This window comes from Urtica dioica, chromosome 5 (genome assembly GCF_054948205.1).
Source record: "Urtica dioica subsp. dioica isolate 48M chromosome 5, U.dioica_male_clone48M_v1_H2, whole genome shotgun sequence".
Classification (NCBI taxonomy): domain Eukaryota; kingdom Viridiplantae; phylum Streptophyta; class Magnoliopsida; order Rosales; family Urticaceae; genus Urtica; species Urtica dioica.
Window position 1 is genome coordinate 4358548 of NC_142760.1, and position 24802 is coordinate 4383349.

The 24802-nt window shown below is 39.5% G+C and overlaps 2 protein-coding genes across 2 annotated transcripts; one reads left to right on the forward strand and one right to left on the reverse strand.

Annotated features, from left to right (window-relative positions):
- The first annotated feature begins 251 nt into the window (after positions 1 to 251).
- On the forward strand, positions 252 to 707 carry ZFP2 (zinc finger protein 2). Its single transcript, XM_089614152.1, has one exon. The coding sequence runs from the start codon at positions 252 to 254 to the stop codon at positions 705 to 707; it is 456 nt and encodes a 151-aa protein (XP_089470278.1).
- A 20547-nt stretch (positions 708 to 21254) lies between these two features.
- Positions 21255 to 23975, reverse strand: LOC149394924 (CASP-like protein 2C1). Its single transcript, XM_089615749.1, has 3 exons — positions 23726 to 23975; positions 23346 to 23490; positions 21255 to 21715 (listed from the first exon to the last, which is right to left on the reverse strand). The coding sequence occupies exons 1-3, from the start codon at positions 23875 to 23877 to the stop codon at positions 21464 to 21466; spliced, it is 549 nt and encodes a 182-aa protein (XP_089471875.1). The 5' UTR covers positions 23878 to 23975; the 3' UTR covers positions 21255 to 21463.
- Positions 23976 to 24802: the final 827 nt, after the last annotated feature.

A 24802-nucleotide genomic window follows, 5' to 3' on the forward strand; every position in this document is an offset into this window, starting at 1 on the left:
CTCAATATACATTTGCATATAGAGAGAAACAGTGGATCACTTCACGATCCGTATTAATGCTACCCTCTATCTCTCTCCACTACAAATTTAATATTATATATGTATGTATATATATACCTCAAATAATCTCTTATCTTCGCATAACACACACACACACACACACACACACACACACACACACACACACACTCTCTCTCTATCTCTCATTGCACTCTAAAATAGTATCTCATTTTTTCTTTCTTCTCTCAAACATGGATTTCCAGCCAAACACTTCACTTCACCTAAGCCTATGCAACAACAACAACAACACCACTCCAAGCCTGGATTTCTTCACAGACCACTCTTCACCATCATACTCGTCCTCATCGAACTCTCTCAACACTACTAGTCCCTCAGAGCCCACAAAAGTCTTCTCATGCAATTACTGCCAGAGAAAGTTCTACAGCTCTCAGGCCCTCGGAGGCCACCAAAACGCCCACAAGCTCGAGCGAACGCTGGCCAAGAAGAGCCGAGAGCTCTCGTCCCACGTGGCACAAGCCCAGGCCTCGGCCCACGTGTCATCGTCCCAGGTGCGAGCCCATCAACATCATCTTGGTTGGTTCGGAGGGAATAATACTTCGTGGTCCACTTTGAACGGATATAGAGCTGACCTTCAAAATGTTCACCAAGACGAGATTGCCCATATTGACTTGTCGTTGAGGCTTTAATTTTAGGGATCCTGATAATTAAATTTAATGATATATATTTGCATGCGTACATTTCCTGCAGTTTTTCATTTCTCTCCTTTTTCTTAACGACTTATTATTGAGTGGAAGTGCAAATTTGTATTAATACCTGGTGAGTGTCATATTTGGTAATTTTATTCACTGCTACGGGATTTATGTATGCTGCGAATTCTCTACGTATTTATTATACATAAGAATTGGGATTTTTCAGATCTTATCATTTACTGCGTGCGTATTATTTTAAACGACATTTTCTAGGTAATACAATAGTGTTTTATAATACCTATCAACTGTCGATTGTGTTAGTATATATATTACAAAGGATATGCTTTATATTAGTTATTCAATACTGCATATCACTCAAAATCACAATCTAGTCGAAACACAATATTTGACGTAGTGCATCTCTGCCCTGCGTGTGACGTAAATTTTCAGCTATTATTATTTTATACTTGAATAAATTATTCGTCTCTAAATAATGTGCAAACGTACTACCTACGTAAAACTGAAAGTACGCGCAGAGTTTCAAAAGCAACTATACAAAATGTAGGGCCGTCATGTCAAAAGGTTCAATATACAAGTCCTCGTCAGCTTGGAGATATGCTTCAGTTAACCAACTACCAAATTTACATTCCAGTTGCAAAAGCTCCTATCTACTGTTTAAGTTGTCTTATTAGATATTATTAGGTAAAGTAAGAACAATTGTAAAGACAAAAAGTAAAAGAACACACAAGAACGGTAATCCAGTTTGACCAAACTGTCTAATTTGGGGGATATGAATCCTGGTGAAAAGAATACCTTCACTAGACAATAGTATATATGAGTATAATGACATAATACATATGGATGGTAACTTTCCACTATTCCTAACTCCAAACTATTCTAGAGAGTTTCTAATCTAAGTTTCTCTTAGATTTGAGCTCCTCTCACTTTTCATTCTCACACACTCTAAGTGTTTCAATGAATCTCAACCACCAGCAACAATAGATGAGCTAAGTTTGTTCTCACCGAAAAGACACAAACACTAGTTGGCAAAAAACACATTTTTCCTTGTCTGAAGTTTTCGGCGTAGTAAATGTGTAACCCTACACAAGAGGGAAACATTCTCTTTTATACGAAACAAGCAAAGAGAATGTCCTCTGATTCAGAACAGAGACAGCTGGCGCACATCCAACGTAGCCAGTAACAAGGTGTCAGCGAGACCATGTCTCACCCTGACAGTAAGAGATTAAAGATGTTCTCTGTAAAAGGAGAAGCAACATGAGGGACATGAGATTTGCCTGAACCAAACGCCAAACTCCATGTAACAACAATCTCCCCCTTTGGCTTTGAGAAGGCAAATCAATGTGCCTTTTTCATAACAGATGAAAGATGTTCTCTGTAAAAGGAGAAGCAACATGAGGGACATGAGATTTGCCTGAACCAAACGCCAAACTCCATGTAACAACAATCTCCCCCTTCTGACAAAGATTAGACAAATCGATGTGAAAAAGAGAAATGACTTTTTTCGTCTTTTCATCGGATTTGTTAAGCTTTTATTATTAGGCACATAGTCCCTGATTCGGCTTCGGTAAGACGAATAAAGAACATCTAATAATAATGTGTTTCATTATTATAATCTCACTAGATGTAATTGTCATTGACACATCAATTCTGAAATATGGGTATTTGCATAATTAAATAATTATTTATGGTAGTATTAATTATTTATTGTTTGATCAAGTAAATAATTAATTAATTACTTATTTGATTATTGTTGGACCAAGCAAATAAATAATTAATTGAGTTTTAAGCAATTGGACCTTGCACATAATGAGGTGGATGATTTTCTTGAGGATCTCGGCACAAGATTTGCGTGAATTCCCTCCTTGGCCATGTGCCAAAATTCGTCCATGCTAATTATTGGTAGTTACCAATATTTTCTCTTTAGTTGTTTAAATAAAGGAGAGAGAAAAATATTTAAAAGAAAATAAGATATTGTCCTTTATTTTCACTCATGAATATTAGGAGAGAATAATATTTAAAAGGAAATAAGATATTGTCTTTTATTCTCTCTCATGAATATTAATGAGAGAATAATATTTAAAAAGAAATAAGATATTGTCTTTTATTCTCTCTCATGAATATTAATGAGAGAATAATATTTAAAATGAAATAAGATATTGTCATTTATTCTCTCTCATGAATATTAGGAGAGAATAATATTTAAAAGGAAATAAGATATTTCCTTTATTCTATCATTAATAAATATTATATATTTAAACAGAAAATAAAATCTCATAGATATTGATCTGATGGCTAAGAGAGAAAGTATGATTCATGAGATAAGATCAAATGGTCAAGCTTAGATTCACTAATGTGAACACAATAAAATGAAATAATAGATTTTGGAAACTACCAAGAATATATCATTTCCACTACTATAAATAGGGGGTTCATGAGAAGAGAAAAATACACTTATGTGCATTCAGTAAAATCGAACAAGAGGCTCTCCCTCTCTCTCTCTCTCTTGACCGATTCTCTCTCTCTCTCTCTCTCTCTCTTGACCGATTCTCTCTCTCTCTCTCTCTCTCTCTCTCTCTCTCTCTCTCTCTCTCTCTCTCTTTCTCTCTCCCCTTGGAATTGCTCTATTCCGTTCTTAGAAAATAAGAGTGAGATCTTAAAACAATATTTGTTTCTTGATCGTGTGAGATTAAAGAGTGTGGTCCCACGCTGTATTTCTTTATTTGTCCGGAGATTACGTTTCGGAAGACTACGGTGTCATCAAGAGTGTTAAAGTATACATCGTTAGATCAGCGTTAGTTACCAGTCTGTCAGTAGTGGACAGTTGAGATTAATATCCCAGATGTATTTATATCAAACACTGACCAAGAGTCAATCATTCAGTCAGAAAATCAATAACAGAATTCTGTTGTGCCTCTCTCTCTCTCTCTCTCTCTCTCTCTCTCTCTCAAATCTTGTTATGGTATAAGAGGCAAGACTCAACAACTAAGCTCAGCAAACTCATCAATGACGTCTTCAATCGGCACGACAGCGTCACCAACGATGAACGATCCTCAGCTTCAATCGCTGGCGAATCAAGTCCAGATGTATCAGAATGTGGTTCCACACATCAATCCATTGTCGCTTCGACTGGATCGGAACAATTTCCACTTCTGGAGCACTCAAGTCCTATCTACAGCTCGCGCTCATGGATTAGAAGGTTTTCTCCTCGGTACTCTCGCCTGTCCTTCTCAATCGTAGAGCTCAATCAACGCAAATGGTGAAATCAGTCAAGTACCGAACCCAGAGTACTATCTGTGGCTCAGACATGATCAATTCCTCCTGAGTTGGCTCTTCGCCTCCATCTCCGAAGGAATGTTAGGTCACGTCAATCGATGCCTCACGGCGGCGACAGTCTGGTCAACTCTGAACTAGATCTTTCAGACGACGTCGAAAGCTAGGGTTCTGCAACTTCGATTTGCTCTGCAATCGACGAAGAAAGGAAATCTGACAATCAACGAGTTCATTCTCAAGATGAAAACAATCGCCGATGATCTCAGCTGTGCCGGCGCGGTGATTAAAGATGATGAGCTAATCCTCTACATCCTCGGCGGACTCGGCTCTGAGTATGAATCTGTGATTGTCAATCTAACTAGCCGATCGGAGACTCCTACACTTCCAGAAGTTCAATTTGCTTTGCAATCTCAAGAAAAGAGAATTGGAGCTCTCAATTCGATTTCTGCAAACGATTCTTTCACATCTCCATCGGCGAATCTTGCTCAACGAGGCGGACGAGGAAACAATGGCGGAAGACGAGGCGGTCGTAACTGTGGAAGAGGAGGCTGGAACAACAACAACAATAATCGACCGGTGTGTCAACTTTGTGGCCGAGTAGGTCACCTTGTTCAGAAGTGCTTCCATCGTTTCGACGTCCATTTCTCAGGCACAGCACCGCAGTCACAAGCCACTCCTCCATCTCAATTCAATCCTTCTCAATCCAACGTAAACAACAGCCACAATGCCCAAGTCTACACAGCTACGAGCAATGATGATCAAGGTTCACATGAATGGTTCCTGGACAGTGGCGCTACAAATCACGTGACATCGGACCTGTCCAACATCACCAATCAGAACGACTACAAAGGGAAAAATAAACTCACAGTTGGTAACGGTTCTTCCCTTCCTATATTACATATTGGTGACTCAAAATTGAAAGCTAATCATGGAAACCTGTTGCTAAGAAACATTTTACATGTCCCAAACATCACAAAAAATCTTCTTAGTATATCACAATTCACAAAAGACAACCAAGTTCTGATTGAATTATATGCGGATAAATGTCTTGTCAAGGATTTGGCTTCGATGAGGGTGCTACTGGCAGCGGCTCTTAAAGATGGAATGTATCAACTCGATCTTTCCAAGCTAAATGCACCTCTCAAGCCAAACTTGCATGCACTTGTGTCAAATCTTGATGGCAACCTGTTCAACATTTGTTCTGAGTCTTGTAGTTCTAATAATGTGTCTTCTTTGTCTGTTGTCAACATTCCTAGAACTTGTAGTGTAAGTGATGAACATGATATGTGTGTAGTCTCTCTATCTGAATGTGATTTCACTTGTCCCATTTCCATAGCTAGAATCACTTCTGATCTTACACTAGAGTCAATCAGTGGTAGCAATCAGCCTCAGTCCTTAGTTTGTACCACTACCTCAAATTCTAGCAAGTCTGATGTCAAAACTTGGCATAGACGTCTAGGACATGTACCCAAGGATATCCTCAGTTGTATTCTAAAACATGTACAATGTTCCGAGACCATGAATAAAGATTTTTCCTGTCCTGACTGTGCTATTGGAAAACTACACCAATTCAACTTCAAACCTGTACCAACGCAAACAACAGCTCCTTTTGAATTGATACATTCTGATCTATGGGGTCCTTCACCCTGTCAATCCACTAATGGCTTCATATACTATATCCACTTCATAGATGACTTTACCAGATATACATGGATATACCATCTCAGAACCAAATCAGAAACCGCATCCATATTCCTCAATTTCAACACCTATGTGGAAAGACAATTCAACAAGAAAATTAAGGCCATACAGACAGACTGGGGTGGGGAATACAGACCTCTTCTCCCAATTCTCAACAAATTAGGAATCATTTTCAGGCATCCTTGTCCTCATACACATCAACAGCATGGAAAAGCTGAGAGAAAGCATCAGCACATCACAGAAATGACCCTCACTTTCTTATCCACTTCAAAAATGCCTTACAAATTTTGGTGGGATGCTTGTGTTAGTGCTGTTTACACAATAAATAGACTACCCTCTCACAACCTATCTCTCAAGTCACCCTTTGAACTCCTATTCCACCACAAACCTGATTATAAATTCCTAAAAGTGTTTGGATCAGCTTGTTATCCCTATCTCAGACCCTACAACTCAAACAAATTCATGTTCAAATCAGCCTTGTGTGTCTTCATTGGGTACAGTCCTTCTCATAAAGGGTACATGTGTCTAAACTCAGAAGAGCGTATATACATTGCTAGGTCTGTGGTATTCCATGAGTCTTACTTTTCATATACAGATCTCTTCTCTCATGAGAAAGCCAATCATGTGTCACCCACTCCAAACAATGTTTTCCTTGTTTTGTTGCCTTTTCAGAATGTCATTTGTGGTCCAACAACATCAGTCACTCACCCAGTTACACAACAATCATAACAGACACATCACAATCATCACATAGCACACAATAACACTCCACATAACCCACCTGAGACCACATCAGCACCACCCCACCTCACAACACACAGAAGTCAGTCCCACAAACGTCCTTCTCGCTACTCTCGGCTCAAGATCCACATCACCTCTACACGTTTACCTTCCCATTAAACCACAAAATAATTCTCACCAATAACTTCCCACCAACAACACACACACCATGGTCACACGCTCAAAAGCAGGAATAACCAAACCCAAAGCTTTTCATGTTAAGTCACCAATATATGATATAGTTGAAGAACCTGACTCAGTATGTGATGCTTTATCTAACTCAATGTGGAAATCTGCCATGGAAGTGGAGTTTAATGCGTTGCAGGACAACAAGACTTGGTCTCTAGTACCAGATGATGGGTCCAAGAATATTGTCTCCAACAAGTGGATATTCAAAGTAAAGCAGAACGCTGATGGTTCACTCAACAAACCGAAGGCTCGCCTGGTGGCACGTGGGTTTGAACAAACTCCTTGAGTGGATTTCTTCGAGACCTTCAGTCCCGTTGTTAAGCCGTCAACCATCAAAGTCATCTTTACACTAGCTGTCACGTTTAATTGGGATATACAACAGGTAGATGTCAACAATGCCTTCCTAAATGGCGTTCTCAGTGAAGAGGTCTACACTCATCAACCTGAAGGGTTTGAAGACATGTCCAAGCCACACCACATCTGCAAGCTACACAAAGCGTTATGCGGCTTAAAGCAAGCTCCAAGGGCTTGGTACGAGCAACTCAACGCAGCCTTGCTCAACTGGGGCTTCATGAATTCAACCTCAGACAGCTCTCTGTTCATTTTCAAGCGAGATGACACATGTATCTATCTACTTGTCTACGTAGATGATATACTCGTCACAGGAAATAATCCGCACCTCATCTCCAAAGCCATCAGTGATCTGGACAAGTCCTTCAAGCTCAAAAGCTTAGGCTCTATAAGCTTCTTCTTGGGATTTGAAGCCTACAGAGATGCAACTGGACTTCATCTAACTCAGAAGAAATATCTGCGAGACTTGTTAGCCAAAACCAACATGGTTGACTCCAAATCATGCTCTCCACCTATGTGTCCAAGCACAAAGCTCAAGAAGGAAGACAGTGCACCTTTTGCACACCCATCTTTGTATCGAAGCACTATAGGGTCACTGCAATATATCACCATGACGAGGCCTGATGTGGCTTTCTCAGTCAACAAACTCAGCCAATATCTGCAAGCTCCAACAGTCAATCATTGGTCTGCGTGCAAAAAAAGACTGCTTCGATATCTATCTGGCACACGTGAGCTGGGCCTGAAGTTCACACCAGCGACCTCAATGGAGTTAACAGCCTACTCTGACGCAGATTGGGGCAACAATCTTGACGATCGCCGGTCAACGACAGGGCTATGTGTGTACTTGGGCAACAATCTCATCTCGTGGCCGTCAAAGAAGCAGGAAGTTGTCTCGAGAAGCTCCACTGAATCAGAATACCGGGCACTGTCTTCTGTGACTGCAGAACTCTCTGGCTCAAAGCTCTATTCAGAGAACTTGGTGTGAACCTGCCTGATGGTCCAATGGTCATTTGGTGTGATAATGTTGGTGCCTCATCACTCGCGTCTAATCTAGTCTTCCATGCTAGAACCAAGCACATCGAGATCGACGCTCATTTCAGTCGCGAGAAAGTCCTGGCCAAGACTGTGGAGGTTCGCTATGTCCCTAGCGCAAATCAGGTCGCAGATGTTTTTACAAAACCACTTCCCCTACCCCAGTTCAGCTTCTTGTGTTCCAAACTGCCCTTGTCTACCCCATGTCCAGTTTGAAGGGGGGTGTTAAAGTATACATCGTTAGATCAGCGTTAGTTACCAGTCTGTCAGTAGTGGACGGCTGAGATTAATATCTCAGATGTATTTATATCAAACGCTGACCAAGAGTCAATCATTCAGTCAGAAAATCAATAACAGAATTTTGTTGTGCCTCTCTCTCTCTCTCTCTCTCAAATCTTGTTAAAGAGGAGTACGAGGATCTGAAAACTTGAAGAAGGAGATCAAGGTGTTCAAGTACGAGGATCTGAAAGTTTGAAGAAGTAGATCAAGGCGTTTGAAGACAGATTGTGAAAGCTAGAAGTTTCTATTCGTGAGCCCAATTCGTAAGTTCTCTATGAACCTTGTTCTTTGATCTTATTGGTTGCTTAACATGTTTGAATGCTTTAATGAATTAATTAATAAAGTAAATCTAGATCTTGTAAGATAACCATCCTTTTAATTAGCTCTTGTTAGTGTAATTAATTTATTCCACAACTTATATGGTTATCAAGGTGAACACATTATCCCGACGAGTTGTATCGGAGCAATCGTTTGTGTCTGATACCCCTCTCGTTTCCTTACAAGTGGTATCGGAGCGACTGTTCATGTCTGATACCACCTCCGTAATTACAACAAGTGATATTAGAGCGATTGTTCGTGTCTGATATCCTACGTGTTCACCAACAAATGGTATCAGAGCGATTGTTCGTGTATGATATCACTTCACTACTAGAAATATGACATTTAGCGACGGAAGTATTAACGACGACTTTATCGTCGCTAATTTGTCGTCGCTAATCACCCTTTTAGCGACGATAAAGCCGTCGCTAATTATTTGGTGCCAAAACTTCTAAAGTTTGGCGGCAAAAATAATTAGCGACGAATTAATCGTCGCTAATTATTTATATTCGTCGCTAAGTTCGCGGGGAAACAATTAGCGACGGTATTATCGTCGCTAATAGTTTCGAACTAATATCGAATTTTAACGAAATTCAAAGAGGGAAAAATCCCCCCAAAATAATTTAAATGAAATGATTTAGCAACGATTTTATCGTCGCTGAATGTGTAAAAATCAATTAGCGACGAGAAAATCGTCGCTAAATTCCTGGTTTATGAACTGAAAATTTAAGTTGATTTAGCTACGAAATTTAAAGACATTTAGCGACGATTAAATCGTCGCTAAATGTCTTTAAATACCAGATCGCGATCGAGACCCCTCATTCGCTCCCAAACCCTAAAATCCTCACTTCTCTCTCTCTCTCTCTCTCTCTCTCTCTCTCTCATCCGCCGTGCGCCTCCTCCGCCGTGAGATACATTTATTTTTCTTATTTTTCGATTAATAGATACTAACTAGTGAATTATATCAGGAACGACTGGTCGCTAGGTTCAACACGTTGCGAGCGGAGGCTGAGCAACAAGGAGCGGACGTCGATATTTCCGTCCTAGAGCAGCAGGCGATCCGCGATATTATGGGTTCGCGGGCTGATCACTTGACCGGCGTCGGACGTTTGGTGCCACAGGGAGCACGGATGGCGGCTGAAGTCGCCGAAGTCTACGGTTCGGAGGCTGGGACGTCGCAACCAGGATATGTCTCGCAGGAGGTGTTGACATCGACCCTCGCCGCGTTTGCCGAGACAACACAGAGTCAGGTGCCCGGCCTCAACCTTAGCTCGTTCATGTCCCAATTTTCGCAGAGTTCGCAGCAGGCTCCGTCATCCCACAGCCAGCAGACTCCGACGGCCGGCGTCCACACTCCGACGGGCGGCCAGCAGAGGACTCCCGACGCCAACCAGCAGACTCCGACGGGCGACGTCCACACTCCGACGGGCGGCCATCAGAGGACTCCCGACGCCAGCCAGCAGACGCGCCCGGCGGACCAAGTCAGTCTACTCCGACGCCGCAGCCTGCAGAACTTCAGCGCCAGCAAAAGAGCGTTTCACGTCGAGGAGGAGGAAAACGAGCGGCGGGACGACAAAAAAAACGTCGCGAGTAGTTTTTATTTCTTGATTTGGATAATATAATTTAGTTTTTATTTCTTGATTTGGATAATATAATTTAGTTTTTATTTCTTGATTTGGATAATATAATTTAGTTTTTATTTGATTTTTCATTTTAGAATTTCATAAAAAAAAAAATAATTAACGACGAAAAAAATAAAAAAAAAATTAGGGACGAAATAATTAGGGACGAAATTAGCGACGATTTTGTCGTCGCTAATTCACGCGGGAAATTTTCGCGCGTGAATTAGGGACGACAAAGTCGTCGCTAATTTCCTGTTTCAAAATGGAAAAAAACTTCTCGTCACGACATTTAGGGACGACTTTCCCGTCGCTAATATCGTCGGTAATTATTTAGCGATGAAAAAATCGTCGCTAAATATATTTAGGCACGCACATTTAGCGACGAGTATTATCGTCGCTAAAATCGTCGCTAAAGAGATTTAGCGACGATTATGGGGTTTTTAGCGACGAAAAAAATCGTCGGTAAATGTTGTATTTGTTGTAGTGCTTGTTCGTTCCCAACAAGTGGTATCAGAGTGATTTTTCGTGTCTGATACCACTCATGTATTCACCAACAAGTGATATCAGAGCGATTGTTCATGTCTGATACCACTCGTTCGTTCCCAACAAAACTTTTGGTATTCTCAGACATGTTCGAGGCAAGCCCTAGGTTAAGCATAGCATAAATGGCAGAGGTGATCGTCTCTCTTTCAAGAATAACTTGCTTAGACGTCCCTAAATGATCATTGTCCCTAGTGTGTGTGACAGGAGAAGAGTTACCTTGTTGCATGTCAACAACCTCGGACGACCCTTGCTTCTTAGAGAGATCATCATCACAGGGTGAAAGAATGGGATGAGGGAGCACTGTAGCTTTCACTTGTGGGAAAGAGGGCAAATTTCTGCGAAGTTCCACACGGTCCAACTTTGAAGATGGATATCCTGCAAAACCATCGACCCCGTCAGACTTTCCTTTTAAGGAACCTAACCCCATGCTTGTTGACTATGATAATCCTTCTTTTAGCAGCATTTGATTTATTGACCTTCTTTTCTTGTGGAGAACCAGTCACAAGATTTTCCCCGTCTTGTAACCACCATTTTTTCGAACAAGGTGAGAAGAATACACGACTGAGGAGAACAGTGATGAGGGAAAAATGAATTCGAAAAGTAGCTGCAAACACAACCGTGCTCAGAAAAAGTAATGATGGCAGTTGAAAAAATCGCGACTCTCCTTGAGAAATAAACCGTCAAAGCGAGCTTCAAAAATAACATGTGAAACACTGCGTTTTAATAATAGAGAGAAAAAGATATTTGCGAAATGGGCTTTCCACTGATCAAGACATAGGCCCAAACAAGTCTTCACCATCCCATTAACTACTATAAATCTGGAATACAAACTCCCAGAGCAGCGCAAAGCTTTTCCGTGTTCACATATTCCAGAGACGTGATTTTGTAACGCACAAAATCTCTAATGTAATGGTGAAAAATCTCTCGATATGCTTAGTTTTATTGTGCTGAATAGGATTCTTTGCAATGTTGATGGCGCTCGTGTTGTCACAGTAGAGAGTCACAACATCCTGAGGAACATCATATTCTTCCATCATATACTTAAGATAAACTAGCTCTGTGCTGGCAGCACCTGCAACTATGTACTCACCTTTAGCAGTAGATAGAGATACACAATTTCGCTTCTTACTGAACTAGGATATCAGATTGTTCCCAAGAAATAAGCATCCTCCAGAGGTGCTTTTTCTATCATCCGTGTTTCCTCCCCAATCTGCATCTGAGTACCTAACCAGGCATGAGTTTGTATCATGAGAGTAGAGAATACCATAATCAGAGGTGCCATGAATATACTTGATAATCCTTTTAACATAACTCAAGTGAGTTGTCGTCGGATGAGCTTCATATCTGGCATAGACACCCAGTGAGAACGAGATGTCAGGTTTGCTGGCTGTCAAATAAAGAAGACTTCCAATCATGCTTATGTACAGTCTTGTGTCAACAGGCTCAGCTTATCTTCATTGGAGAGCTTGATTGTGACAGAGGCATGCGTTCTCTTTGGTTTCCATGACTCAAGACAAAACTTGTTAACTAGATCCTTGGCATACATATTCTGGGATAAGAAAATTCCATCTTCAAACTGCTTGATTTGGAATCCTAGAAAGTAGGAAAGTTCACCATACATGCTCATTTCAAACTCTGGTTGCATCTGTTCCACAAAGTGGTTCACCATATCCTGAGACATCCCTCCAAAAACTATGTCATCCATATAAATCTGAGCAAACATCATCTTAGAGCCAGATCGCTTGATGAACAGAGTTTGATCCCTTACTCCTCTGATGTACCCCTTCTGAGTAAGATACTCAGCCAGACTCTCATACCAAGCACGAGGAGCTTGCTTAAGACTATACAAAGCTTTATGGCGCTTGCAGACATGATCAAGAAATTTAGGATCTACAAACGCCTTGGGTTGCTCAACATAGACTTCTTCATTGAGAATGCCATTCAAGAAAGCACTCTTGACATCCATCTGGAACAATTTGAACTTCTTGGACACGAGATTCCGAGCAGTAAGCGAATGGCTTCATGTCTGGCTACCAGAGAAAAAGTCTCATCAAAATCTAAGCCCTCGATTTGAGAGTACCCCTGAGTCACGAGTCTGGCTTTGTTTCTTGTGACATTTCCAAGAGCATCTGACTTGTTTTTGAAAATCCACTTGGTGCCAATGACATTCACCTCTTCAGGTCTAGGAACAAGTTTCCAGACATCATTCATTTCAACCTGCACCAACTTTTCCTGCATGGAATTCATCCAGAACCCATCACCAACAACCTCTGTGACATTCTTGGGTGTTATCCTGGAAGTAAAGCATACATTGCTTACCATTTCCCGATAGTAGACTGGCTCATTCCTTCTTGTGGTAACTTCATTGAGATTTCCAATAATGGCCTCTGTGTTGTCAATGGTGCCCCACAAAAAGAGTTGTAGTATTTACTTTTGTACATTTGATGTAATGAAGTCTCACGAAGACTCTTTCTTGTAATTGCTTATTTATTAATAAAAGTTGAAACGTTCATTCATTCTTCCTTGTCTGGAGCTTTATGATAAAACCTTAGTCTTTAGTCCATAAACAAACTTAACAACTTACGAAGAGACAAATGTAGATTTGCATGAACAAACTCTTCGTAGTTTGCTTAAAACGATATATTCGCAATCTAAGGGTCAAAGGACTATTGACCTCAGTACGATTGTTAGGAGAATCTATGATGTCTGGTTATGGGACATTGAGAGTTGGAGACTCTATAGTTCTTCTAGGTATCTTCTGAAGGTACTTAATTGACCAGTGCAGTTCTAGAGACAAGATAAGAACAAACCATTTAACCTATTATGTCTCGAGGTCACTACGTATGAATTGCATCATGCTTACCTCAATCCTGAAATGAGACATGCCATTTCATAGCTTACGTATTCTCATTTGAGAAAGTCAGAGTTCAGGATTCACTATGTGAATTTTAACAAGACCTATTGGTGAAGTAGTAAGTTATGAAGATGTCATGAATAACTTTGTGAAGTTCTCATAGATATGGAATTCATGTACAAGATTGCTGAAATGCAATGTATATCACCTCATGTTTTGTTCCTTGGAATGTGAATAAATGAACTGGCCAGTGTCCAAATTGAGCCATGACTCTTTTAGATGAATCAATGTGACTGTTAGCTCCTCGTCGATACATTGTTTTTAACTTATTCACAAGCAACAAAGAAGTTGAGGAAATAACAGTTAGAAGGGTAAAATGGTAATTTTGTAAATCCCGAGTAGCTTATGATATCCATGAAGGTAACCATAGATAATATTCGGTGGATCCACTCATCGTTAAATTCTTGAGTAGAAAATAAATTCATTTGAACCGAGAGATTCTCAGTGCCAACTCTTTAGTGGAGTCAGTTGGCACCAAGCTAAACTTGGAAAATGTTTGTGAACTTTTGAGTCCAAGTATTTGAGCTCAAGCTTTGTTCATTTGGATCCATGAGGTCACTGTCACAAATCATATCGAGAAGAAATAGTTAAACTAGAAGCTAAGTCAAAACAGGAACGACAAAAGTTGTACGAAAATTGTCTAAAGGGTATTTTTGTATTTTAGGACATTGGACGAAATGAATGTAAATAAATTCTTTGACATTGTCATATGATGACAAATGAAATAAATATCACTCGGCCATATTAGTGTAATTTTACTTGAAAATTCTTAGTGGTAAAGAAAATCTTGAGATCTCTTATATGGCCGAGTAATATTTATTTCATTTGTCATCATATGACAATGTCAAAGAATTTATTGACATTCATTTTGTCCAATGTCCAAAAAGACAAAAATACCCTTTAGACAATTTTCGTAAAACTTGTTTCGTTCCTGTTTTGACTTAGCTTCTAGTTTAACTATTCCTACTCGATATGATTTGTGACAGTGACCTCATGGATCCAAATGAACAAAGCTTGAGCTCAAATACTTTGACTCAAAAGTTCACAAACCTTTTCCAAGTTTAGCTTAGTGTTAAATGACTCCACTAAAGAGTTGGCACTGAAAATCTCTCGGTTCAAATGAATTTATTTTCTACTGAAGAATTTAACTAAATTGTGATGAGTGGATCCACCAAATATTATCTACGTTTACCCTTCATGAATATCATCAGTTAGTTGGGATTTACAAAATTACCATTTTACCCTTCTAGCTGTTATTTCCTCAACTCCTTTGTCACTTGTGAATAAGTTAGAAACAATGTATTGACGATGAGCTAACAAGTCACATTGTTTCATCCAAAAGAGTCAAGACTCAATTTGGACACTGGCCAGTTCATTTATTCACACTCCAAGGAACAAAGCATGATGTGATATACATTGCATGATGTGATATACATTGCATTTCAGCAATCTTGTAGATGAATTCCATATCTATGAGAACTTCACAAAGTTACTCACGACATCTTCATCACTTAGTACTTCACCAATAGGTCCTGTTCAGAAGCACATAGTGAGTCCGAACTCTGACTTTCTCAAATGAGAATACATAAGCTGTGAAATGGCATGTCTCATTTCAGGATTAAGGTAAGCATGATGCAATTCATACGTAGTGACTTCGAGACATAAGAGGTTAAATGGTTTGTTCTTATCTTGTCTCTAGAAGTGCACTGGTCAATTCAGTACCTTCGGAAGATACTTAGAAGAACTATAGAGTCTCCAACTCTCAATGTCCCATAACCAGACATCATAGATTCTCCTAACAATCGTACTAAGGTCAATAGTCCTTTGACCCTTAGATTGTGAATATATCATTTTAAGCAAACTACGAAGAGTTTGTTCATGCAAATCTACATTTGTCTCTTTGTAAGTTTTTAAGTGTGTTTATGGACTAAAGACTAATGTTTTATCATAAAGCTTCAAACAGACAAGGTAGAATGAATGAACGTTTCAACTTTTATTAATGAATAAGCAATTACAAGCAAGAGTCTTCGTGAGACTATATTACATCAAATGTACACAAATAGACACTACTACTCTTCTTGTGGGCACTATTGACAACACTATCAACACCATTGTAGATGGCATTGAGAGCTTTGGAGTTTGATAGAGCAGCTTCATCTTCTGTGGGACTCCAGTCAATCTCAGACTTCTTCTCATAAGTACGCCATCTGCCAAGAGAGTTTTGGGAGCTTTCCATCCTGAGATGACTGACTTCCATGTTTTGTGATCAATGAACCCGATGAAGGCACCCATCTTTGCCTTCCAATACGCATAATTTTGTCCATCGAGAAGCGGAGCTCGAGAGATAGAACCTCATTCCCTGAAAGTGTCCATCTCTAAGCAAAAACAGTTAGATCAGCACGAATCTCACCCAGAAACTTAGGGTGCCCGCTCTGATACCACTTGAAAGCCCAGTCCCACATGCCCCGCACAGTTAAAGCATGCCACGCATGCACAGTGGGGGTGCACCAGTCCCATATGGACGAAATACAAGCCTCCTAGGCTCATCCAATTGCAAAAAATACCCCCTCTCATTGAGGGGAAAGCCATACCATTCATTCTCTTGAATACTTACTCTCCTCTCTGCTTCTCTAGATGCCACCTTTGGCCTGAAGCACTTTCTACAAGATTTCTCGTTCTCAGAGGTTCCAAAGTACTCTCGGGGACTCCCGGACATTGCTCCTTCTGATCGAGCGCTGAATCTAGAGCCCAAGCGTGCTCCCAAGGTTTTCCACTAAAAATCTCCTATGCGTCTAGCACACCTGACGCATCCACGATTTTCAACAGAAAATTGCCTACACGTCCTACGCGTCCGCCACAACAGGGAACTCTAGAATGAGAGTCTCCCACATCTCCAAGAGAGAGAAAACACACATTCTCTCTTCTGGTCACTCGATCCCAGAGTCTTGACACGTCGCCGAGGACTCCTCCGTGCACCGCTTCCTCTGCGAGCGCACCCTCCAGGCTCTGCACCTCATTCAGCGCTACATACGTCTTGAACTACGTTTTGACCTGATCCCTATTCACATGAGTACGTAGGCAGCCTACACAAAAGGCACGGTCACCCCTCCTCCCCTTCCCCTTACTCACCCATTCTCTCCTCTGAGAAGCCCTCCGACTGGAGGAAACCCAGCTCGAGGCTTTCGAGTTCACACCTTTGGCTCGGGTGCGGCCACTTGGTCCGGCCTTGGGTCGAACAGCCCAAAGCTTTTAATAGTTGTTCATTTTCGTGCGACAACAGGAAACATTCTCTTTTATAAGAGACAAGAAAAAAGAATGTCCTCTGATCCGTAATAGAGACAACTAGCGCACATCCAACGTAGCCAGTAAAAAGGTGTAGCGAGACCACGTCTCACCCTGACAGTAAGAGATGAAAGAAATTATCTGTAAAAGGAGAAGCGACATAAGGGACATGAGATTTTCCTGAACCAAATGTTGTCGGTCGTTTTCGGAAAACCCGGAACGCCGGAAAGACGCGCCGCTCAAAGGGCCAATGGTCAGGCCGGAGGTCCTGAAGAACGGCGAGCCTTCCATCACGAGTCAACCGGCAAGCCCTCGTGACATACTCTCAGCTCCTCAAGTCGAGCCTCGCTCCTTGAGATGAGTAATTCTCCTTGACTCGAGCTTCACTCCTCGAGTCGAGCCTCGAGTCGTTCTCCTCGAGTCGAGCCTCGAGTCGTTCCTCGAGTCGAGTCTCGAGTCGTTCCTCGAGTCGAGCTTTGAGTCGTTCTCCTTGAGTCGAGCCTCGAGTCGCTCCTCGAGTCGAGCCTCGAGTCGCTCCTCGAGTCGAGTCACTCTCGCCAAGGAGACCTTCACATTTCACATAGAAAGCATGATATCTGAAGACCACTAAGGCCCGCAAGATTCCGATGAGACGGGCCATGCACTGCGCGCGCAGCCGCGCCGGCCAGCAACGCACAGCAAGCCGCGCGGCGCGCCAAACAGCCGCGCGCCGCGCGCCCGTGCGCCGCTCATCCCGCGCCGCGCCTGATGACCCGCGCGCGCCGTGCGCCTCCACTTGACGGTGCGCGCGCCCCTAGTCCCACATGGACGAAAAAGAAGCCTTCTAAGGCCCTCAAACACCTATAAAAACCCCTCTCATTGAGGGGAAATCAATCCCATTCATTCTTAAGGAACTTGAGACTTCTCTCTGCTTCTCTAGATGCCATCCTTGGCCTGAAGCGGATTTTCCTCGATTTCTCGTTCTCAGAGGTTCCGAAGCACTCACGGGGACTTCCCGGACGTTGCTCCCTCTGACCGAACGCCCCCCGGTGCTCAAGCACGCCCCTAGGGTTCTCGACTAGAGTCCCCCTACGCGTCTAACACGCCAGACGCGCACGCGATCTCCGAAGTTCTGAGACGCCGCCGAGGACTCCTCCGCGCCTCGTCTCCTTCGTCGAGTACGCTTCTCCACCGAGGCTCCGCGCCTCACACTGCCTTACATACGCCTGAACTACGTTCTGACCTGATCCCACGCACGGGTACATAGGCAGCCGACACCCAAGGCACGGTCACTCCCCCTCCTCGTCCCTTCTCTCCTCCGAGAGGCGGGTGATCGGTGAAAACCTAGCTCGAGACTATCGAGTTCACACTCTTGGCCCGGGTGCGATCACTTGGTCCGGCCTTGGATCGAATCGCCCGAGGTATTCAATAGTTGTTCATTTTCGTGCGACAACACCAAACGCCAAACTCCATGCAACAACAAGTTATACATTCAGCACTTAGTATAAAAAAAATTGAGCGAAATTAACCCCTATTAATTAGAAACAATGCAATGCATATTTGTTGGATACTCTGTGACAAGTTTTAGTCGTACAAAAGAATTTTGTTAAAGTTGTTCAAGACAAGCTGCAAGAAGTTGTTCAAGACTCAGGTAACTTAAAGTCACTTGTCCACCCGTTCAAATATAACTTGAAATATCCTATCTACAATTTTGAATTTTTTTGGTTAGATATATTCTCAGACATTTGGTTTATGTGAATAACTGATTCACGATAGATTTGGTGTTAACCTAATTAAACTCCTTGCGGGTTAGGTTAATCACTTTTTTCTAATTGATCAATTCACACCGACCTTAGCCTTGAACCAGTCTTTCTGCCTTGGTCATCTTCATCGATAACCAGTTCTAGGTACTTGCTACTGCTATACTTTATTTGTGCAGAGATTGTGAGTGTGAGTTTTGCATTGACGTGCTGTATCAATCTTTAGGAGAGGATTGCATGAAAAAGAGAGGGAGTCTATGCTCTAAGGAGAGCTTAGATTGTCATCCATTTGAGAAATCAAAGAAGTAGGTGTTTGAGAGAGAGTCTACAAATCTAAGTCATACCTTTGATTATTGAGATAGTAGATCACTTTTCACCATCGGACGCATCAGTCCCTCTACGAAGGTGCTTTATCACCGAACATGGTTACCAAATCTTTGTGTCCTTTATTTCATTCTGTTTGTTTAGTTTTTTTTTAAATTGTTGATTAAGTTAATCGTGCTAAAAACAGTCAATTGTTCAACAAGTTATTTCACCCATCGAACAATAATCTTAAAAGACGTGTAGTAACTACACATATGATGTCATTTTCATGCTATTTATTTTCAAAAATATAATTATCCTTCGATTGTCATCTTTTTTCTATTTTGAAAACTCTTGGTTTATTGAACCCAGAGTATACGGTTGTAAGTCTCCATTTTGGCATGTCTAACATCGTGAGGACGCTCCACTCACGAGCCCGGATCATATGAAGAAATTCCATCTCATAATCCTTCCCCCGTACCAGGAGTCGATGTGACTGACTCCGCGGGCATTGTGAGAGCGTTCCAACTCATAAGCTCCGAACATGAGGAAATCCCATCTCATGATCGTAAAAATTAGCTCTACTAGTTTCCCATACCCAAGAATCAGCCAGGCCAATCTTGAAAACCCACAACAATACCTCTTCGAAAATCTCATTTATCATAAAATCTCTTCTCTTTTTAGATGAGATGAGTTCATGCATATAAATGTGGCTATGATATCAAGTCCCGTAAATGAAAGAATCAAATGTATAGTATCATGTAAATGCAAACATCAAACACATAATGTTACATAAATGAAAACACATAAGCGCATAGCACATTGTTTTTGTGATAAAGTTAAGATGTGCTCATATTTGCGTGGTTATCGAACAAAATCAAACTTCACTTCCAAACTCGATCTTTCACACCAAAATCTACTTAGTGCGTTGCTGAATTAATTTTCGACCAAGCATGAGAAAAATAGAGAGATTCGAAGAAAGAGAGAAGGATAGAAGGGTTTTGTACTGGAGATTCAGGTGGAGCACGTTGGTCGGAGAGAGGCGAGGACAAAGAGTAGAAGAGAGAGGTGCGAAGATTTTGGAGATTTTTTTCGTTCTATTTTATTGCTGTTTTCATATGGAGATTTTTAAATCCAGTTTGACCTAGATTTGCATGCGACATTCAATGCGACACATCGCATCCAAATCTAGGTTAAACTAAAAAGGAGGAAATTTTTGATACGTTAATTAATGAATGAAATAAAAGGGCGAAACAAATCCCGCTTAATTCTTTTTTACTTTTAGATGCGACACGTGTCGCATCCAATAACCAAGCAGACTTTTGGATTTAATATGTCACATATATCCAAAGGATAAAAATCTAATTTAAAATTACAGTTTTTGTGATGCACGATGATGTTTTTGGTGCGACATGTCACATAAAGGTCTTTTAGATGCGACAAATCGCATTCAAAATTTGTCCGCATCTAAAAGTCACTTTTGTAGTAGTGGTAGACAACGTCATTTTGACCAACCTCAACTGATCGAATACTCCTTTGCTTTCTTTTGAGAAACCAATCCATACATTTTATTTATCGCGGGCATATGTTCTATGAGTAGCACATGTCCTACCCATCAAGAAGGCCATAACATATATTTTGTGATAAAAGCCACTCAAAGCGTTATATCCTCCGCAAGAGGAATTGCACACACACATAGGCCTAGAATGAATAAGTTCTTCATTGATGGACTTCAAGTAAGTAAAGTACTTACCAACTAACTTATGATCCTGTGTCCAATTCACTAATTCTCATCCGAGTTCAAAAATTCGAGGTGCGTTTCCGTGCTGACACCTTTCCTGTAGATCTAACCAGATCTCATGAGCTGAATCTAAGAACAGATCACTACAATTCATATTTGAACAGATCACTGTTTTGAATTTTCAAGTTTTTTTGGCAATAAATGAATAGTTTTTTTTTTTTTTTTTTTTTTTATAGGAAATACATAAAACTTGAATACTCTGAAAATTTACTGCCAAAAATGTTGGTCCCCGATAGCTGTGAATAACCAGCGAACACACACACACACACACACACATATATATCTATATATATATATATATATATATACATATATACGTATTGTAGCAAATATGAATTCTTGTCAAAGCAAAGGAATCAAAACAGCACATACTACAGAAAATTCGACGTATTCCGATCATTTCAAAACAATCATGTGATAATAATGATCACCTGGTTTTGTCAGTGTCATCTATTAATTGCATTCGTTACTCTGACGAAAACTTCCAGACCACAAACTTTCAAGCTCTTTCTATCCATAAACATATTGAAAGTTACAAATACACAAGTTACTAAGCAAACTGAGAGAGAGAGAGAGAGAGAGAGAGAGAGAGAGAGAGAGAGAGAACTCTACAAGGTCTTTAATTGAAGAAAGCGTTTTGGCGAGTATAGCCTAAACAGATTGAAAGAGGACACAGAAGCGATTAATATCATAAAAAGACATGCCATGTAAGCACACACTAAAGCCCCACCAACTTGAGTGCAAAATCTCGTAAACTTGTTGCACAACTTCATCCACTGGAAGTCTTCTTGGCCTGTTACTGCCATGATTGATCCTTGAAGAGCACGCGAAGTCGTCGCAAATGTTAAGTAAACTGCGATCTATATATATCACCCAATCATATAAAACAGTCAATATACTTAGCTGCTGATAAAGATTGGCTTGTTTGCACTAGTCGTTTCGATATTTTTATTGATTGGCTTGTTTGCACTATTGGTTTCTAAATTTTTATTTTTATTCTATTTGCTTTTGGACTGGCAGTTTTGAACTAGTTTTTTTTAGAGGAAATCTTAAGTGTATGCCCGTTGCAACACTTTTATATAAGGCATATCAAATAGTATTTTACCCAAAATTGGGTATTTTTGTTTGGGCAACTTAGTGATTGATCTCTGAATAAGAAAAAAATGATACAAAATAACCATTTAATTAGTTTATTAGTTAATTATATTGTCCAACTTTATTGTTACAAAATAAATAATTTTTTTACAGCTATATACAACCAATTTACCACTGTTTAAAAAAGTTATTGACTGAGCCAGAAAAATTACGGACTCGGGATACTGGTATATTTTGTTTTTGTAAAATTTCGACAAATTGAATTATTTTAAATAATTTTGAAATACTTTACTACTTCATTAGTTTCAGTTGACTATGTTGCTAGAATTCACCCGGTTTAGCCATCAACTATAGTATATTATTTTATGGGTTCATTAGAAAAATAACTAACTTAAACGTTTGATATTACTAATTAACTAACGTTTGATAAATCTTAGATAAATAGTCATTTTTTTATGTATTTACAGACGTAAATCTTAGTTAAATAGCCACTTCCATATGTTAGGTCACATCATTATTTACGGCCATTTACCTAAGATTTATCAAAAGTTGACTATTTAACAATGTCAAACGTTTAAATTAGTTATTTTCTTAATTTTCTGTCATTTTATAATATGAAATTTAGATAATTTTATCTTAAATATCAAAATTACATGACTGTCACGCTAAAAAGATTTCATCTATAATTTAAAGAACTTTAAGCAAAAAGACCACGAGTGCCAACTTTTTTAAATTGAGCCATAAACTTTAGAATTCATGACAAATAAGCCTAAATAAAGAATGCCTCCTGTAACTTGTTTTACTGCTACAAAGGTGATAAAATGTAAGCAACGTTCGTACATAAGTGTTTAATGCACCTAATTTTATATTAATAACGTGATATGCCTTCTGAGTCGATCTTGATCCATACATACGGACAAATATTTATACTCGAGCTAAGTATGATATCAATAATCGAGACATGGATGTATCGTGAGTCATATGCTCATTTCCTGGTTTTATTATTGAATTGTAGACCTGACATGTTCTTGAACACAAGTTTGGCGTACGTATATAATTTTTTCTTTGTCGTATAGTGCTTCTTGCATTTAATTAGGTCTCATAAACGTACAAGTTACTAATTGTTTTCATATAACCTAAAATTTTCAATTACGTACTCCTAATTTTTAATTTCAAAACGAGATTAGTTTTTATCTGACGATTTATTACAATACACAATCCTTAACCTAACAGCTCTACTGATATATTATTTTAGATGAACACATCATCCGAATACTTTAATTTTAATCCAAATTTAGTTTGTTGCGGTTGGCTAATTTCATTCTTTAGTGCTTTTTTTATTTCTATATGAACAAGTAGTACACATATTGAAAGGTAGGGAAAAATCATGAATACCTGATCTAACAAGAAACCAACCCAAGCTAAACTTAGGTTTAAGCCTTTCACCTTCTTTTGAAACCAAGCTGAGAAAAAGGTTGTACTTGTGCCTGCTCGTATCAGATTGTAACCCGCGGCTAAAGGGAAAACGTACATGGCAACACTACAAAAACAAAATTTAAAAATAATAAGAACATAAAAAGGAAAAATTAATGATGATTTCTATAAATAATCTGGACATATCGAAAGGTACCAACAATATACGAGATTATAATGAAAAATCATACCATATTATAGTATAGTGTCTGTGCATTTGAATGAATATATGACAAAGATTCAAGAAAAATACATTAATTTGAACATATAAAGCAGATTTGGAAATAAAAAAAAAAAATCACCAGAGAGAATTCAAGTCTCTGAAAGTAGCTTTCTTGGTGATGAAAAACACTTCCTTAGTCTGAGCATCGAAGCCTAACAAACACGCCACAATCACCAGAAGCAAAGAAGCTAAAATCCTTAATAACAGATGAAATCTCGCCATCGCTAACATGATATAAGAGATCCAAAGCGGCTCGGATGTATAATTTTAATTCAAACGATCTTATCTATAAATATCTATTCCCTCTAAGAAACGGAATGTCCTCAGAGACTGCCTTTATACATATATTCATATAGAAGCGATGCATGGCGTACTATTCAGGTAATTAATCATGGACAATGAAGATGATAATAAATTTCTATTGGGTTTCCAAAAGGGATTGGAGAGTTACAATTACATTGTACACCTACCAAATAATGGCGTACAAATCTTGTATAAATCTTGAGAGTTTATGGCGTGTGGTCCAAATCTTGTATGCCTGATCGTTTTCTTTTATTTATCGTCGTTGTGTTGTGGTTTCAGTCATTATTAGAGAGAAAAAGAAATAATAGTCTTGTGCACTTTATGAAAATTACATGTCATAGACTGGGGAGGACCATTGACTTATATATTGAAATGTGAATTTAATATATATATATATATATATATATATATATATATATATATATATATATATATATGTTAGGCACTAGCATAATACTATTTCTCACCTCTTTCAAAAAAAAAAAAAAAAATTACTATTTATCGAGGCTATTTATAAGCTGCCATGTGAAATTTATAAACATTACAAAGCATAGATAAGGGAGGACCATTGATTTATTATATATTGGAATACAGATTCTATAATTTTTTTAAAACAGTTACTATTTACAATCAACAAAAATATATACGTTTTGAAATACTATTTTTCTAATTATAAAATTTAATATGTATATATTTATGAAATATTTGGTATTTTAAAAAATACAAAAGTTAGTTAATTGGTTACCATATTGACGTTATGTTGGAAGCCCATAGCAAAGAAGAGAGAGTTGCTAGTTCATATCACGTGCTTGCCAATAAGCAAGTTGGACATCATCTTATCCACCACGAGATT

Coding starts and splice junctions, on each gene's coding strand:
- LOC149394924 (XM_089615749.1), bottom strand. CDS start 23,877: ATGTTAGCGATGGCGAGATTTCATCTGTTATTAAGGATTTTAGCTTCT. Junction 23,491..23,725: donor AGAGACTTGAATTCTCTCTG/GTGATTTTTTTT, acceptor TTGTTTTTGTAG/TGTTGCCATGTACGTTTTCC. Junction 21,716..23,345: donor TTGGTTTCTTGTTAGATCAG/GTATTCATGATT, acceptor TGATATATATAG/ATCGCAGTTTACTTAACATT.
- ZFP2 (XM_089614152.1), top strand. CDS start 252: ATGGATTTCCAGCCAAACACTTCACTTCACCTAAGCCTATGCAACAAC.